Below are 16457 nucleotides of genomic sequence, written 5' to 3'. Positions count from 1 at the left end.
ATATGGAGACAAACTTGGATCAGAGACTGAAGGAATGGTCATTCAGGCCTGCAAAATCTGGATATATACATATATACATATATATAGTATATATAATATATATATATATATCAAAAACTAGACAATAATGCTGACAGGAGCCTGATATAGCTGTCCCCTGAGAGGCTTTGCTAAATTGTGTCAGATACAGAGGCCAGTGCTAGCAGCAAACCATTGAACTGAGAAGGGGTCCACATTAGAGGATTAAAAGGACTGAAGGAACCGAAGTGTCTTGCAACGCCATAAGAACATCAATACCAACCAACCAGAACTCCCAGGTACTAAACCACTACCCACAGGGTATACATGGACAGACCCCTAGCTCCAACTGCATATGTACCAGAGGATGGCCTGTTGGGCAAAAAATGAGAAGAGAAATCCTTGGTTCTGAAAAGGCTATAACCCCCTCACCCCCAGTATAAGGAAATGTCTGGGCACAGAGTTAGGAAGGGAAGGGTGGTTGGCGAGGGAGAACACGCTTATAGAATTAGGGCAGGGGGAGAACATAGTGGGCTCATGGATGGGAGCCTATAAAAGGAATAACATTTGAAATGTAAATAAAATATATTCAAGAAAGGGAAGAAAAGAACGTTTAGAAACTGGTTTTGCCTATCCACTATGTGAACACAAAACTCAGTCTTGATGACACAGTGGTTGGTTGAGCTCTCACACAACCCTCAGATTTTTTTTCAATTTTCAGACGGAACTCAAATTCACTATATGACTGCATTTCTCAGTTAACTGCTTGAACAAATGCTGCCAGTAGAGGCCAAGGTCTCTTGTGTGAGCCTTTATAAAAACACTTTGGCTAATATTGAATATTTCACAGTAATATTCTGCCCTTAATGCATGTTTCGGCTGTTTATGTTTAGAAAACTTGTATCCTTAGGGGAGAATTTGTCCACCTTGCTTTTACTCTCTCTCTCTCTCTCTCTCTCTCTCTCTCTCTCTCTCTCTCTCTGTCTCTCTCTCTCTCTCTCTCTCTTTCTAGCTCTCCCTCTCTTTCTCTCTGTGTGTGAGAGTGTGTGTGTGCATGTGTGTGTGTGTCTGTGTGTGTGTGTGGTGTGCACGTGTGTGTGCATTTTAATTTTATGAGGAAGCATTTCTCTGTGTAGCCTGGATTTCCAAGAACTTACTCTCTAGACCAAGCTGATCTCAAACTTATAGACACAGACATGCCTCTCTGCCTCTGCCTCTGCCTCTGCCTCTGCCTCTGCCTCTGCCTCTGCCTCTGCCTCTGCCTCTGCCTCTGCCTCTGCCTCTGCCTCTGCCTCTGCCTCTGCCTCTGCCTCTGCCTCTGCCTCTGCCTCTGCCTCTGCCTCTGTCTCTGCCTCTGCCTCTGCCTCTGCCTCATCTGCCTCTGCCTCTCAAGAGCTGGGAGTATGGTCCTGAGCCTCCACTGCCCAATTTTATCCAGATTCTTTGGCCTCTGCAAAGATACTGGTCCTGCAGGTGCTCTTGCTATAAGCCAGAGAGAGAAGAAAGCATTCATATTGTGGAAGACTTGACTATTGCAGTTTCTATTGAAAACTTACTTATCAATACTTTTGTTTCGTGTTCATTTTTTTATATCCTAAATTGGCCTCCAACTTGCTGGGTAGTTGATGATGACGTTCAGGAACCAGAATTCTCAGCATTTCCTACCACACAGTAGATTTGGTAGTGAGGATGGTGCCCAATCTGCACACTGAGCTCCAACACAACACTTTTGTTTTGGTGGATTTGATGAGGGACCCCCAGTGGAGGAATAAGGACACTAAACACCCCATAGAGTTTTTAACCCAAAATTTGTCCAGTCTAAAAGAAATTCAAGAAAGAGATGGACCAGATAGCCAAGGCAGTCCAATGTGAGACTCATGGCAAGCTCCAATCCCTGATGCTATTATGCTTGTACTCAGAATCTTAGCACAACTGTGCTCAGAGAGACCCCACTGAGGAGCTGAACCAGATGCAGAGACCCAGAACCAAACATTGGACAGAGCTCAGTGACTCTTCTAGAAAAGCTGGGAAAGCTTGAATGCCCTGAATGGGATAGGAGCTCCAGAGGAAATCCAACAGAGTCAACAACCTGGACAATTAGGAGCTACCAAAGACTGAACCACAAAACCAGAACTACCATAGGATAGACCTAGGCTCTGTACATATGTACCGGATGGACAGCTTGATCTTCATGCATGGTCCCAAACAAATGAAGGGAAGGCTCTCCCTCAAGCTGTGTTCTGTCTATGGATCTCATGTTCTTACCAGGGATGGCTTACTTGGCCTCAGTGTAAAAGGATGCACCTAGTCCTGCAGAAATTTGATGTACCAGGATGTAGTGAGCCCCAACTGAGTCTCCCTTTTCCCAGAAGAGACTAGAAGGGAGGATGGGAAGATGAGTTATGGGAAGTGTGGAGAATGGAAGGTGAGGGCGCTGATATTGGTGTGAAAAGAGAATAAATGAATTAATTAATGAAAAAAGAAAGAAAATATTATATTAGATCCAATCCCCAGATCTACCCATATTTTGCCAATGCAGTGTCAGTTGCCTTGTCCACCTCTCTGTCTCTCTGTCTTTCACTGTCTGTCTCTGTCTCAAAACTCATTTTTTTAGTTACATTCAAATGGTCACACACACACACACACACACACACACACACACACACACACACACACACATGTCCTGGTATCCCTCCTGCTTTCTTCACATCACCACTCCCTTTGGCTCCAGAGGGTGCTCTTCTCTCCTTACTCTCCACCTGCCCCCACCCATCACTCCCCCTACCTCCTAACACTCCACAGTCCTCCCACATTACCCTTCTCTGAGGCATCAGTGCTCTACAGGATTAGGAAGATCCTCTACCCCTGACGACAGAGCAGTCCATTGCTCCATATCTGCTAGGCGCCAAGGAGCAGCCCATGGATCCTTTTGGGTTGGTGACTTAGTCTTCCTATCTGGAGGTGGTCATTTAGGTTCCATCTCACCACTGCTGCTCATTTCTGCTAAAGGTCATCCCCACTGAGTCTTTGGAGCCTCTCACATCCCAGGGCTCTGGCACTTTCTAGAGGTGCCACCCCCCACCATGCACCTGCAACTGAATATTTCAATTCATCCTTCTGTCCCACTGGGCTTTCCTCCTGTCTCTCACAATGGGGGATCCCTCCAGAGTCCCACCTTCACTCTATCAACAATTTCCCTCCCTCCCTCTGCTGGCTGTTGTTATTTAGCTCCTCCTTCTATGTGGGATTGAAGTATCCTCAATTCGGCCTTCCTTCCTTCTTTCCTTCCTTCCTTTCTTCCTTCCTTCCTTCCTTCCTTCCTTCCTTCCTTCCTTCCTTCCTCCCTTCCTTCTTTCCTTCCTTCCTTCTAAATTTCGTATCACTGGAGCCTGCCTTCTTTGTCCCTGGGTTCCTTCAGATCTCCTGGTAGGCCTGAGCCCCTGCCTTGAACCGACAAAGTGTGGGGACTTCCAACTGAGGGTTCTTCAGAGGGGCAGAGAAGCTGCAGATTCATTGCCCTGACTGCAGTAGATCTCCCGGGAGGCCTTCAGACTGTTGTGTCTTCAGAGTAGCACTCAAGCTGCTCTTCTGTGTGAAGATGTTCTCCAGGGTGGCCTACAGACTGTGGTTTCTCTTTCCCTCTGTGCAGCAGAACTCCATGTAGGCTTTCAAACTGTTGGCTCAGTGGCCATGCATGCTAAAGAGTTTCTGGGAGGCCTTCAGACTGTGGAGTCAGTTGTCCACTTGCCTTATGTGTATGTCCTGGAATGGGTCAGGCTGTGGTTTCTTCAGGAGAGCAGATGACCAGGCAATCTGCCCCCAGCAGAAGATGCCAGACAGAAGGGGAAATGAGGAAAAAGGGGAGAGGAATAGGGGGAGAGATGCAGAAAAGACTCTCTATGCTTAGTTTTGTTTCAGAAACTTCCCTTTTCCTAGTTACTTTTAATACTAATGTTTAAGGAAAATAAGCCCATCAAGGAAAGAACAGAGGATTGAAACATTTCTTGTTGACTGATTGCTACACCTGTAGACCAGTGCATCTCTCAGCCCTCATCAGAGAGGATTCAGGAATGCTAATAACACAGGAAATCTCAGCCGGTCACTGTGCAGTGATATGAGTTGGGTGTGCTCACACAGGACTAGAATGGATGTGTCGCATATCTGCTATGACAGCTTAAGGGTTTTCATAGAATTTGGGGTGAGCAGAGTTTTTGAGCCAAAAGTAGTTGATAATATCAATGAAACAATGTTTTCTTGACAAAAAACAGGACAGGAACAGAGCTATTGAGCTATGGGGATTAACACAGAATTCAGACAAACAGTATAAGATTAAGCCCAACTATTACTGTTAATTCTTTGTCAAAATGGTAGAAGATAGAGTTTTCTGGGAAGACAAAACTGAATCAGGAAAATATTACAAAGGACCTAAGTTCATTTCCGAACACACACATAAAACCTTGACTGTCTACAATTCTACTCCAGGGGACCATACAGTCTTCTCCAGCTCCACGTACCAAGACATTTGCATGCATGCATTGGAAAACTCTGACAAAACAGTCTTTTTAGTTTTGCAGCAATGTTTGCTTTATTAGAGAACATATAATCCAACAATAAGGAATGCACATTTTCAATGACTTTTGAAATGACCTCACATTATAATCACAGTGGCATGAAACTAATGCATACAGACTTGGGAAATTTCCCCAAATTCAGGGGTTAAGTGTGTCCATTAACATGCTTCTTTATAGATATAAACGTCTAAACTAGTCAAGGGGGTGAGAAGCACTGCTAGGACTCTCAATGTAGTTCTTGGTAAACCAGTCTTCCAATTGGTGAAAGTCTTCAAGCATCCATTGCCAGACCCCTTCGTCCAATAGAGGTAAATCCTCACACTCCTCTGGGTTTTGGGTGTCAACTGCCATGGCAACTGGAGCTCCAGCTGCTGCAAGGTCAGACTGGGCTTCAACTGGTGCTGATTCACCAGAGTCTCCAGCAGTGACAGGGTCATTACCGTCAAGCACGTCTTCTGGCAGACAACACATGGCACCATCATAGGTCCAATTGCCATCCAGAGAAGACTCCTGGCTGCAGTTCAGTTTGGGAGTGGAATCCACATCCAGAATGGCTGTGGCCATGGGCTCTCCCTGGTCACAACCAACAACAGCTATGGAACCAGGAAAATCAGTTGACCAAGAAACAGCTTCAGGGCCTCCATTTGTCTCTGGCAGTGCTTCTGGAACATTCTTCTGTTTGCACTTAGCCCGGTTGTTCTTGAACCAGACCTGAAAGACAAAGGAAAGATCAGGGGAATGCCCAGTTTCCCCTAACTGGACCACAAGGTAAAACAATTGAATGTAAGCTTTTTCTATAGCAATACTTCATGAGGCAGCAACAGAGAAGCCTGAGATTCAAGATCCCTAGCAGATTGTAGTATGATAGAATATGAATGACCAAGGATTGGAGAGAGTGTGTTTGTGTCTCTTACGTTTTAGTACGAGTTCTGATGTCTAACCTCTAGGACCCTGGAGGGGAATCATTTACATCCCTATTGGTATCCAGTTGATGGAGAAAGTGAGGCACAGCATTGGATGCATGAATGAATATCCACCACCCAAACTGTCCACACATCCCCATGCATTTAAGAAGCACAAAATTCAGGTACCTGATCGGAAAGGGGATATTTTTGCTATGGGCCTAAGGGTAAAGAGAGAGACAAACCTTGATCTCATTCTCTGTCACACCAAACAAGGTTGCCAGCTCCAAACACAGTTTCTTGTCTGGGTACTGGCACTCAGCAAAATGTTCTTGCAGCACGGACTTTTGTTTTGCGGAGTACTGAGTGCGTTCCTTTCGGCACTTCCTTGGAGCTACAGGGCCAGTTTGTTTACCGCCATGTTTATCTGACAGTGCCATAGGTTCTATGGGAACATGGAAACCAGATCTCGATGAGGGTCTTGAAGGTCTCTGATGACTTGGATGCCCTGAGGGGCTTCTCAGAGTTGGGAAACCTGGGTCCATTACAGGACCTGGTTGCATCTGGATACTTGATTCTCTTGATGACCCTTGGGACTCTTGCCAATTTAGGTTCTGTTCAGGCACTGAAGGACTTGATTGCATTGGAGTTCTTGAGGTCACAAGGGGACTCTGGCCCATTTGAAAAGCTAAGTTCCATGAAGGCTCTTGAGGCAATTGGGAACTGGTGTCCATGGGGGTATATGAAGACATTTGGAATTTGGGAAGAAAGGAGGGACCTTCAATCATATCTGTGTTCTGAACTGACTGGAGTATGTTCCTGTACTATAGAACATGGAAAAAGGAAATACATCAGAAAAGCTTCAGAGAGCACCCATCAACCCATCATGCCTACCCAGCATTTACTTTGCTCTTCTTATAGAGCAGAACTCACTCAGACCTTCTGACCAACTAACTGCCTGGTTCCCAAGCTTATTAGCAATCTCAATACTTCAATAAACTTGCAACTAGCTCCTATCTTAATATCAGACTGTCAGGCCAGGGAGGAGGGCAATTGAATGTCCTGCCCAAGCTTTAAAAGTCACAGATCCTCCTCATTTCTGCTGGTGCTCTCTCTAAACAAGGAGTGAAGGGGCCATGGAATTTGCAGCAGCTCAATGATCACACCCCACCCTCATCTCCCACACGAGAGCATTATGATCTAATTACCACATATATCATCGGGCTCTCACTCGTCACACAGATCCACCTCATATAGAATCTCTACTCCAAGACATTGCTTTAATTGCCACCCACGACCCTCCCATATGCTCCTCCTTTCATCCACTCACATCCAACAGACATTCCCACCCTATGACCACACTTAGTCCTCAGCCACATCTTATGGAACCTTGACAGGTAGAAGACACCTTTCTTGAGACAAGTTTTGTCTGTATGACCTTGGCTGTCCTATAACTCCATCTGAAGACAAGGCTGAACTTGAACTCAGAGATCCACCTGCCTGTTACCAAACCCAATCCAGTGCCTGAATTAAAGGTATGAAACACAATGGTGACATTCTTTTGGGTCTCCTGTCCTTTGGGTTCCATACACAAGAAATCTTTCCTTCCCTCTTCTGTGACCATCTCTAGAAATGGATCTCTTAGCATGCTGCTGCCCAAGGGACCTGTTCATTCCTGCTCAGTTCAGTCACGTGGTAATTCCCTCTTCTTTCAATGTTTCTCTCTTCATTCCTTCTTTCCTTTCCTTGTAAATGCACATGTCTTCCTGGATCTCATTCTACAGACAATCCAGTCCTTATCACAAACACCCACAGCCAATGGCTCCTGAGAACTGGAATTGTGGTTGTCTCTTCTTGTTGAATGAATGTCTACTCAGCCATAAACCTCTCTAGGTGGCACACTGTTGAGCCAAAATATCACAACCTTAGCCTATCTTGGCCAGCCCAGACCACACTTTGGTCCCAAGGTCACGGGAGACTTCGTTGTGAGTTTATCCTAGTCCTGCATGCACGTTTAACAGGAAATAAATCAGAGAAATCAAACGATACATTTCTCCTAGAGTCAAGACTCTATTGAATTAGGCTTCATATACAACACAGTGCTCAGGATAGTGCCTAGAATGGAGAACAGAGCACCTAGGGGTCTCCTTAATGCTTATCCACAGACTGCTCCAATCCCTGCACCTAAGAGGTTCCCAGCGTTCACATGGCAAGAGCTCCTAATTTACTTAATATCTTCTGCCTCTCTACAAGACAAATGTTAGACTTTACTAATCAAACACCCATACAAGACACAAAATATTATCAAAGCTCTTCCTCCACTAACTCCCAGAATTCCCAACCAGGATGCCCCCTTCACCCAGCAACCTTAAGCATTTCATGCAGCCCACCAACTGGACAGGAATCCTGTGGGCTCTTGATGTTTGTCCAAACTTCTGTTTGACTTCTATTATGTAAATTCTACAATATATAACGTGCACTTATATATCTCTTTGGTTCCTCATACCTTACAGACATTCAAGTCCGTTACCTTCACCCACCTTTGATGACACACTGGCTTCATAATAACCGCCTAGAGCTCTATTCTTGTGGGTTTACTTCTGCTTGTTTTATTGTCTCTTGTTTGGGTTTTGAGTCAAAGCCTCCCTATTAGACCAGGCTGATCTAGGCTTACTGAACAACAAAGGGCTCAGGCCTCGGCCTTGGTTACTACACAAAAGCACAATAGATGGGCCAGCAGCATTGGGTCTTACTAGCCCTCTTGGTCTGTGTTCCAGGAGCACTGCACACTTCTTTCCAAGTGTTAACACCTGTGGAGAAACAAGTGCGCTGCCCCTTCCTTCCCTCAGGACTACCTGCCCAACTCTGGCGATTTGGGGGACCTCAACCTCCAAACACAAACACCAGCTGCAGAATGACCCCCAAAGCTCTTCAACTTCTAGCTCCCTCTCTCTTCCATGAGGGTAACCACCCGCAAAACATACATCATTTACAAAATGTATTCAGGACACTCACTCACCTGAAAAACAGCAGCTCGCTTTACCTTGTTTCGATTCTTCACTGTGTTTTACCAGTTCTTCCAGAACCAGGCCTTAAATATCCTCTCCAGGCACGATAGTCAAAGCTCCACCCACTCTTTGGCTCCTCCCACTCCCCGGATCTTCAAATTCATTGGATAAACACACCATTTGCTGTCAACGCTATTTCAGCCCCACCCTAGAGAGTCCTCATCTTTGATTGAATCACAGTTCTTTTGTTTTATTTTTGAGTCAGGGTCTGTTGTTGCACAAAGCTCTTTCCTTCACAAGCTTCTAAGTGATCTAGTTCTACCCACAAAAACAATTCCTGGGTTTTTAGGAAAATCTTCCTGCAATACATCATGATCCTGGATGGGTGTCTACCTAAATTCGAAGGACTCAGGAGACAGAGAATGGTGCATCTCTGTCAGTTCCAAGCTGTCTTTCTCTACATACCACTTTACAGGATAGAACTACACAGAAAATATCCTCAGAATTAAAATATGCATCTAAATATATGAATATATATGCTATCAAGTCTCCTCCCCAAGCTCTTATCAACATCTATACCCATCATAATTCAAATTTATTCTCTTACATAAAAAATTTTAAAAGGTAAATTAAACTCCATGTGAATAGCATTCACCACACCAAATAATGGAGTCTACACAAACCAAAAACTGTCCCTCTGACCACATGTCCTACCTGAGTGTTAGATTGTTATTCCCAGACTAGAACAACATCTAAATAACCCAATAAAACTCAGAGTTCAGCTAGGTATCTTGTGTCTCTTATCTCACCAAGACTTCTAACTTGAAGGGCAGTTGGATTTTGTCAAAGGCTTTTTTAGCAACTAATGAGAGGATCCTGTGATATTTTTCTCTCATTTGTTCATATGGTGAATTACAGGGATGGAGTTTCTTGTATTGAAGCAACCTTTCCACCCTGGGTTGATGATTTCTTTGATGTCTTCTGTGATTTGGTGTCTGAGTATTTTGTTGAGTACTTCTGCATCTGTGTTCATAAGAGAAATGGATTTGAAATTCTTTGTTGAATCTGCATGTGTCTTGTGAAGTAAGGTGACAGAGCCCTCACAGAATGAATTTGGCACTGTTCCCTCTCCTTCTTTTGTATGCAATAGTCTTGGAAGCATTGGTATCAGCTGTTCTTTGACAACCTGGTAGAAATCTGTGCTAAAACGATCTTGCCCTGAGATTTTGTTTCATTTGGGGGACTTTCAAGGTCTGCTTATTTTTCTGTAGGGTATATAGGAGTGTTTAGATATATTACATGTTCTCCACTTATCATTAGTAAGTGGTATCTGTTTAAAAAATAATCCATTTTTTGTAGATTTTCCCATGTTGTGGAGCATAGGCTTTCAAGCAAGATCTAATGATTCTCAGAGTTTCTTCAGTGTCCATTACATTCCCTCATGATTCATTTATGGTTTTCTTGATCTGTGTATTGTCTACCATGGCCAAGCATTTGCTTATCTTGTCTGTTTTCTGAAAGAACCTGTTTTTCTTAGTTCTTTGTATTATTCTCTTTCTTTCAACTTGATTGACTAGAAACAGTCCTGAGTTTGATTATATCCTGCCAATTACTTCTTTAATTTCTTAAGGAAGGCAGTTAGTGCTATGAACTTTTCTCCTACCACTGCTTTACTGTTTCCCATAAGTTTGGGTATGGTGTGAGCTCATTTTATTTGAATTTTAAAAGGCTTCAATTTCTTTACTTCTTGCCTGACCTAACCACCATTGATTAGACAGTTTTTCAGTTTACGTGAGTATGTAGGTTTCCTTTTGCTTCTGTTGTTCAAGCCAAGCTTGAATCCAAGGAAATCTGATATGAAACAAAGGGTTATTTCTTGAATATGTTCCCACTTGCTTTGTGACCAAGTATGTGGTCAATTTTAGAGAGTTGCATGAAGTGCATATAAGATACATTCTTATGCATTTATATTCTATAGAAGTGTTAGGACTATTTGATTCATAACCTCTATTAGTTTCATTACTTCTGTTTAGTTTCTGTCTGGATAATCTGTTGATGAGATTGGGGTGTTGAAGTCTTCTACTATCACTACTTAGGTTTTGATATATTATTTGATCTTTAGTAATTTTTCACATAGAAATGTGGGTACACCTGTTAAAGGAATCAGAGAAAAGGCTGGAAGAGCTTGAAGGGGCTGGAAACCTCATATGAACAAAAATGTCAACCAACCAGAGCTTCCAGGGACTAAACCACTACCCAAAAACTATACATGGACTGACCCTGTACTCTAACCTCATAGGTAGCAATGTATAGCCTAGTAAGAGCACCAGTGGAAGGGGAAGCCCTTGGTCCTGCCAAGACTGAACACCCAGTGAACGTGAGGGTGAACCCAGTGTTGGGGGGAGGGTGGTAATGGGTGGAGAATGGGGAGGGGAAGTCCATATAGGAGGGGTTAGGGGGATGTTGGCCCAGAAACGGGGAAGGAGAATAACAATCGAAATGTAAATAACAAGCTAATAAAGATTAAAAAAAGAAAGAAATGTGGGTACACATGCTTTTGAAGATAGATGTCTAGATTTTAAATGTTTTGTTGGATTGTTTCTTAAGATGTATGAGGTATCTTTCTACATCTCTTTTGATTACTTATGATTAAAACTCTCTTTTTTGATATTAATATGATATCTGCACCGTTTTTGGTTCCTTTGCTTAGAAAAACTGTTAATTCCTTTAATTTGAGATGAAGTCTATCTTTGTTGCTGAGGATCTAAAGAAGATTCCTATTGGTATGGAATGTCTACTTCCAGTACTGGCTGAAATTGAATCTTCACCCAGGATCATCTCAGCAGCTCCAATTTCATTCCCTCATATCCAGCAAATACTCTCCATGTCCCGCCCTCTGGCACCATGAAGTATGGCCAGGTTGAAGACACCAAACGTTTAGTTGGTGGTGGTGTAATTTGGTTTCTTTTTCCTTTGTTTGTTTCTTTGCTTGTTTGGTTTTTGAGAAAAGGTATCATAATATAACCTCCCTGGCTGTCCTTTAACTCAATTGATAGACAAGGCTGACAGGCAACTCAAAAAAGATCTACCTGCCTCTAATTACCCAGAGCTGGAGAAAAGGTGTGGGCTACCACACCAGTCTTTGAGCACATCATTCTTAACTAAGCAGATATATTCAAATCATGGTTTGTTTACATTCTGGGAAATTATCATAGCCTTAGCCCCATCATTTGGAGTCTCTTGTACTTTGGGACTCCAGTACACTGGAAATTTGGCCTTCCCAAATCAGTAAACTTATCAAGAAATAAGGGTCTTCTCATTTTGTTCTGCAGGGGTTTCCTGCCCTGTGGTAGCACCTCCTAATTGTTTCCTTCCTTCTAAGCAATTTATGGAACCACCAACTCACCAGGAAACCAGCAGGCTGCTGCAGCTTGCCCAATCTTCTGTCTGATTGACCTCTACTCCCAGGACCTGCACTTACATCTCTCTACAAACTTGAAACTTAGTTTTCCTCCCAATCTTTCTATCCACCCACTCCACAGAATCTCAGATCCATTATCCTCACCCACACTTTGGTGCCACTCAGGATTCAACCTTACCTCATGTAGGCATAGGTTTGTAGATTTAATTATTCCTGTTTATTATCTTTTGTTTGGGTTTTGAGACGTGGTTTTTCTATTATTCTAGCCTGTTCTAGAGGTGACCTTGGATCGGCCTGCTGAGTCCTAATTACAGGTGTGGGTCCACACAATGTTCAAGATTTAATCATAGTTCCAGAACAATCTCAGGGTGATGATGGGTTTGTGTGGAGATTGAATTTTAAGCAAAACTTGGTCTGTGTCTCATGAAGCTTCTTCATAGAAGACATTGGGAGTGCATCTGTAAGTCACTTTCTCGGGAAATAGATTTCTATTCAGTCTCCTTCCATGGGTGCTACCATTATTCCTCATACTAGGCACCTCCCTTGCCTTAGAAGATAACATGCTGCTCAGTCTGCAACGAATTTGTTTGCCCCCTCATTCAAGCATCTTCTCCGTCCTGGGACATCCACAATGTCTAAAGAACACTTCAGTCTCTTTATACACACTGTGGTATCTACACAGATACTCCAAGACTCCGGCGTAGATGGCTCAGGGTTTTGATGTGCTGGTGCCTGGGTCTCTGCTCCCAGATTTTCCCTAGGCTAAATGGAATTAATTAGAAAATGCTGATGTCCTTTTGTGAAATAATGAACTGTTTATAATCAATACCTAGGAACCTCAGCTTACATCTCAGATGTTTACCCACTGTCAATGCAGGAAAAGCGAATCTCCAGCTGGTCCTTTACTTATTCCCATCAACTGTTTTAGGAATAAACCTTAGTTTACTAGATCGAACCCTGGGAGGATTTCTTCACATTTAGAGAGGATTATAATTCGTTACAAAAGCAACTGTAAATTTTACAAATAAAGACCAGGTGAGATTTTTGTCAGAGTATTGTTCTACATTCCTGTGAGATCCTGGGAACAAACCTCAGTATCATATGGTATATCAAAAAAGGAAATATCGAAATGTATATAAGCAATTCTCAAGTTAACAAAAAAAAAGAACAAAAAAAAGGAAATAGATTGAAAATTGTTATGCCATGTCTTATTTTGTGTATGATTTTGGTCTTTATCTTATCAGGTTCCACGTGTGAATGTTAGAAATGAACATGTAGCCGGTTTCTGCTGCACCCAGAACTGAACCGGTCTCACAGCTCTCTGTACCCAAATTCGATGGAGAAGAGAGCTGGACTCCCAGAAGTGAGAACAATCCTGACAGCTCAGAGGAGACAACGACTTCTTCTCACATTCCTGATCCCAGAGGAACATGCCTAGTGACCTCTGTGCCGTCTACAAAAAGGAACTTAGGAGCAGTCAGGGGCAGGACTCTTCAGGTTGCTGCCTATGCCCAGAACAGAAAGGAGCTATGACACACATGACAACAAAGGAAAGACCAACTCTTCTACTCCAAGCAACCTATCTGGACACAAACCTTGGAGCAGATCTCTGTATGAAGATCCAGCTGAAAGAAAACAGATCTATAGGAGTGCTGACACACAGGCTTACAGGAGGGTCAAGCCACTGTCAGAGACAGCAAAACAAGCTAACACCAGAGACAACATTATGGCGATAGGCAAACACAGGAAACTAAAGAACAGAAAGCAAGACTGCTTGGCATCTTCAGAGCCCAGTTCTACCACCAATGCAAATACTGGATATCCATACACACCTGAAAAGCAAGATTTGGATTTAATTAAAATCACATCACATAATGATAGAGAACTTATTCTCAAAAATTGTTTAGGGATGAAACTTAGGTTACTAGATTAAACCCTGTGAAACTTTCTTCACATCTACAGGGGATTAAAATAAATAACAAAAGCAGTTGTAAATTCTACAAAAAAGGACCAGGTGAGGATTTTTTTCAGAGCATTGTTCTAATTTTGTTTGACATCCTGGGAACAACCTTCATTATTGTATGATAAATAAAAATAGAAAATAGATTGAAAATTGTTGTGCCAAGTCTTATTTTGTGTATTATTTTGGTCCTTATCAGGGTTAACATGTGTATGTTAGAAAATGACATGTAGCAGATTTCTGCCTGGGCCCAGAACCGACCTGGTCCCACAGCTCTCTGTACCCAAATCCCATGGGGGAGACAGCTGGGCTCTCAAAAATGTAGACAATCGGTTGGGGATTTAGCTCAGTGGTAGAGCGCTTGCCTAGGAAGCGCAAGGCCCTGGGTTCGGTCCCCAGCTCCGAAAAAAAAAAGAACCAAAAAAAAATGTAGACAACCCTTAGAGCTGAGAGGTAACCACCACTTCTGCTCCTATTCCTAGCCTAAGAGTATTCCTAGCCTAGCTCCTATTCCTATTCCTGCCTAGTCCCCTCTGAATACAGGAACACAGAAGCAGTCAGCATCAGGACCCTTCTGGTTTCTGTTTCTGCCCAGAACTAAAAGCCAGTTGTCAGGAGTGATAACACACCTGAGAACAAAGGAAAGACCAACTCTTCTGCTCCAAGTGATCCACCTGGAGGCTTCAGGACACAGAAATCAAGGAGCATCTCTCTGTTTCCAGATCCAGCTTGAAATAAAACATGTCTAGAGAGTGCTGACACAGGTTTACAAAAGGATCAAGCCACTGTCAGAGACAGCAAAACAAACTAACACCATAGACAACCTGATGGCAAGAGACAAGCACAGTAACCTATGCAACAGAAAACAAGACTAATTGGCATCATCAGAGCCCACTTTGCCACCAAAGCAAATACTAGGTATCCAAACACACCTGAAAAGCAAGATTTGGATTTAATTAAAATCACATCACATAATGATAATAGAGGACGTTAAGAAGGACAGAAGGGCATCTCTTCCTTTAGGTTAGGGATGTTTTCTTCTATTATTTTGTTGAAGATATTTAGTGGCCCTTTATATTGGGAGTCTTCACTCTCATCTATACCTATTGTCCTTAGGTTTATTCTTCTCATTGTGTCCTAGATTTCCTGAATGCTTTGGGTGAGGAGCTCTTTGTAGTTTATATTATCATTGACAGTTATTTCGATGTTGTCTATGGTATCTTCTGCTCCTGAGATTCTCTCATCTATCTTGTATTCTGTGATACAAGATATAGATGCTTGCATCTATGACTCTTGATCTCTTTCCTAGGTTTTCTATCTCCAGGCTTGTCTCCCTTTGTGCTTTATTGTTTCTATTTCCAGTTTTAAACCCTAGATTATTTTGTTCAATTCCTTCACATGTTTGGTTGTGTTTTCCTGTAATTCTTTAAGGAATTTTGTGTTTCATCTTTAAGGGTTTCTACTTGTTTACCTGTGTTGTCCTATATTTCTTTAAGAGAGTTATTTATATCCATCTGAAAGTCCTCTATCATCATCATGAGATGTGATTTTTTAAATCCAAATCTTGCTTTTCTGGTGAGTTTGGGTATCCAGTATTTGCTTTGTGAGAGAACTGGATTCTGATGATGCCAAGTAATCTTGTATTCTGTTGCTTAGGTTCCTGTGCTTGCTTCTTGCCATCAGGTTGTCTCTAGTGTTACCTTGTCTTGCTGTCTCTGACAGTGGCTTGACCCTCCTGTAAGCCTGTGTCAGCACTCCTGTTGTCTTTCAGCTGGATATGGGAGCAGAGAGCTGCTATTGGGTTTGTGTGACCTGAAGCCTCCCAGATGGGTTGCTATGCACAGAAGAGTTGGCCTTACCTCTGCTCTCAGGTTTGTAGGTGCTCCTGGAGACTGGCTTTCAGCTTGTAGCATATGCAGGATCCCAGAAGGTCTCTGCCCCTGAGTGTTCCTTGGTCCCTGTGCCCAGAAAGCACAGAGGGCACCAGACTGGTTCCTCTTGGGTCAGGGATGTGGGCAGAAGTAGTTGTCTTCCCTGAGGCTTCAGGATTGTCTGCCCTTCTGAGGGTCCAGCTCTCTCCTCCAGGGGATTTGGGTGCAGGGAGCTGTGGGACTGGTTCAGTTCAGTTCCTGGTGCAGGCAGAAACCATGTCCTGTATTTATTTAAGGAAGTTATTTATGTCCTTCAAGTCCTCTACCATCATCATGAGATGTGATTTTAAATCATGATCTTGCTTTTCCGGTGTGTTGAGGTATCCTGGACTTGCTGTGGTGTGGGAACTGCCTTCTGAAAATCCCAAGTTGCCTTGGTTTCTGTTGCTTAGGTTCTGGCACTTGCCTCTTGTTATCTCAATATCTCTGGTCCTGCTGTCTCTGACAGTGGCTTGACCCTCCTGTAAATCTGTGTGTCAGCTGTCTTGGAAGACTAGCTCTCTCCTTGTGGGATCTGGGTATAGAGAAATATGGTACAGGATCAGCTCCAGGCACAGAGGGAATCCAGGATCTCATCCCAGTCTGCTTCTTGGATCTCATGTCCTAGGGATCCAGGCAGGTTCCTCAGCTCTCAGGTATGTCAGCA

At 43.2% G+C, this 16457-nt stretch overlaps 1 protein-coding gene across 1 annotated transcript; it reads right to left on the bottom strand.

Moving 5' to 3' along the window:
- Positions 1 to 4671: 4671 nt before the first annotated feature.
- Obox2l1 (oocyte specific homeobox 2 like 1) lies at positions 4672 to 6611 on the bottom strand. The gene is made up of 3 exons (XM_001077719.6): positions 6063 to 6611; positions 5737 to 5936; positions 4672 to 5300 (listed from the first exon to the last, which is right to left on the bottom strand). Exons 1-3 carry the CDS (start codon positions 6277 to 6279, stop codon positions 4782 to 4784), a joined length of 936 nt encoding a protein of 311 aa, XP_001077719.1. The 5' UTR covers positions 6280 to 6611; the 3' UTR covers positions 4672 to 4781.
- Between the last annotated feature and the right edge of the window lie 9846 nt (positions 6612 to 16457).

The sequence above is a fragment of the Rattus norvegicus genome, chromosome 1 (assembly GCF_036323735.1).
Source record: "Rattus norvegicus strain BN/NHsdMcwi chromosome 1, GRCr8, whole genome shotgun sequence".
Lineage (NCBI taxonomy): Eukaryota > Metazoa > Chordata > Mammalia > Rodentia > Muridae > Rattus > Rattus norvegicus.
Note: the sequence above shows the minus strand (reverse complement) of the source record. Positions and strands in the feature narration are given on the sequence as shown.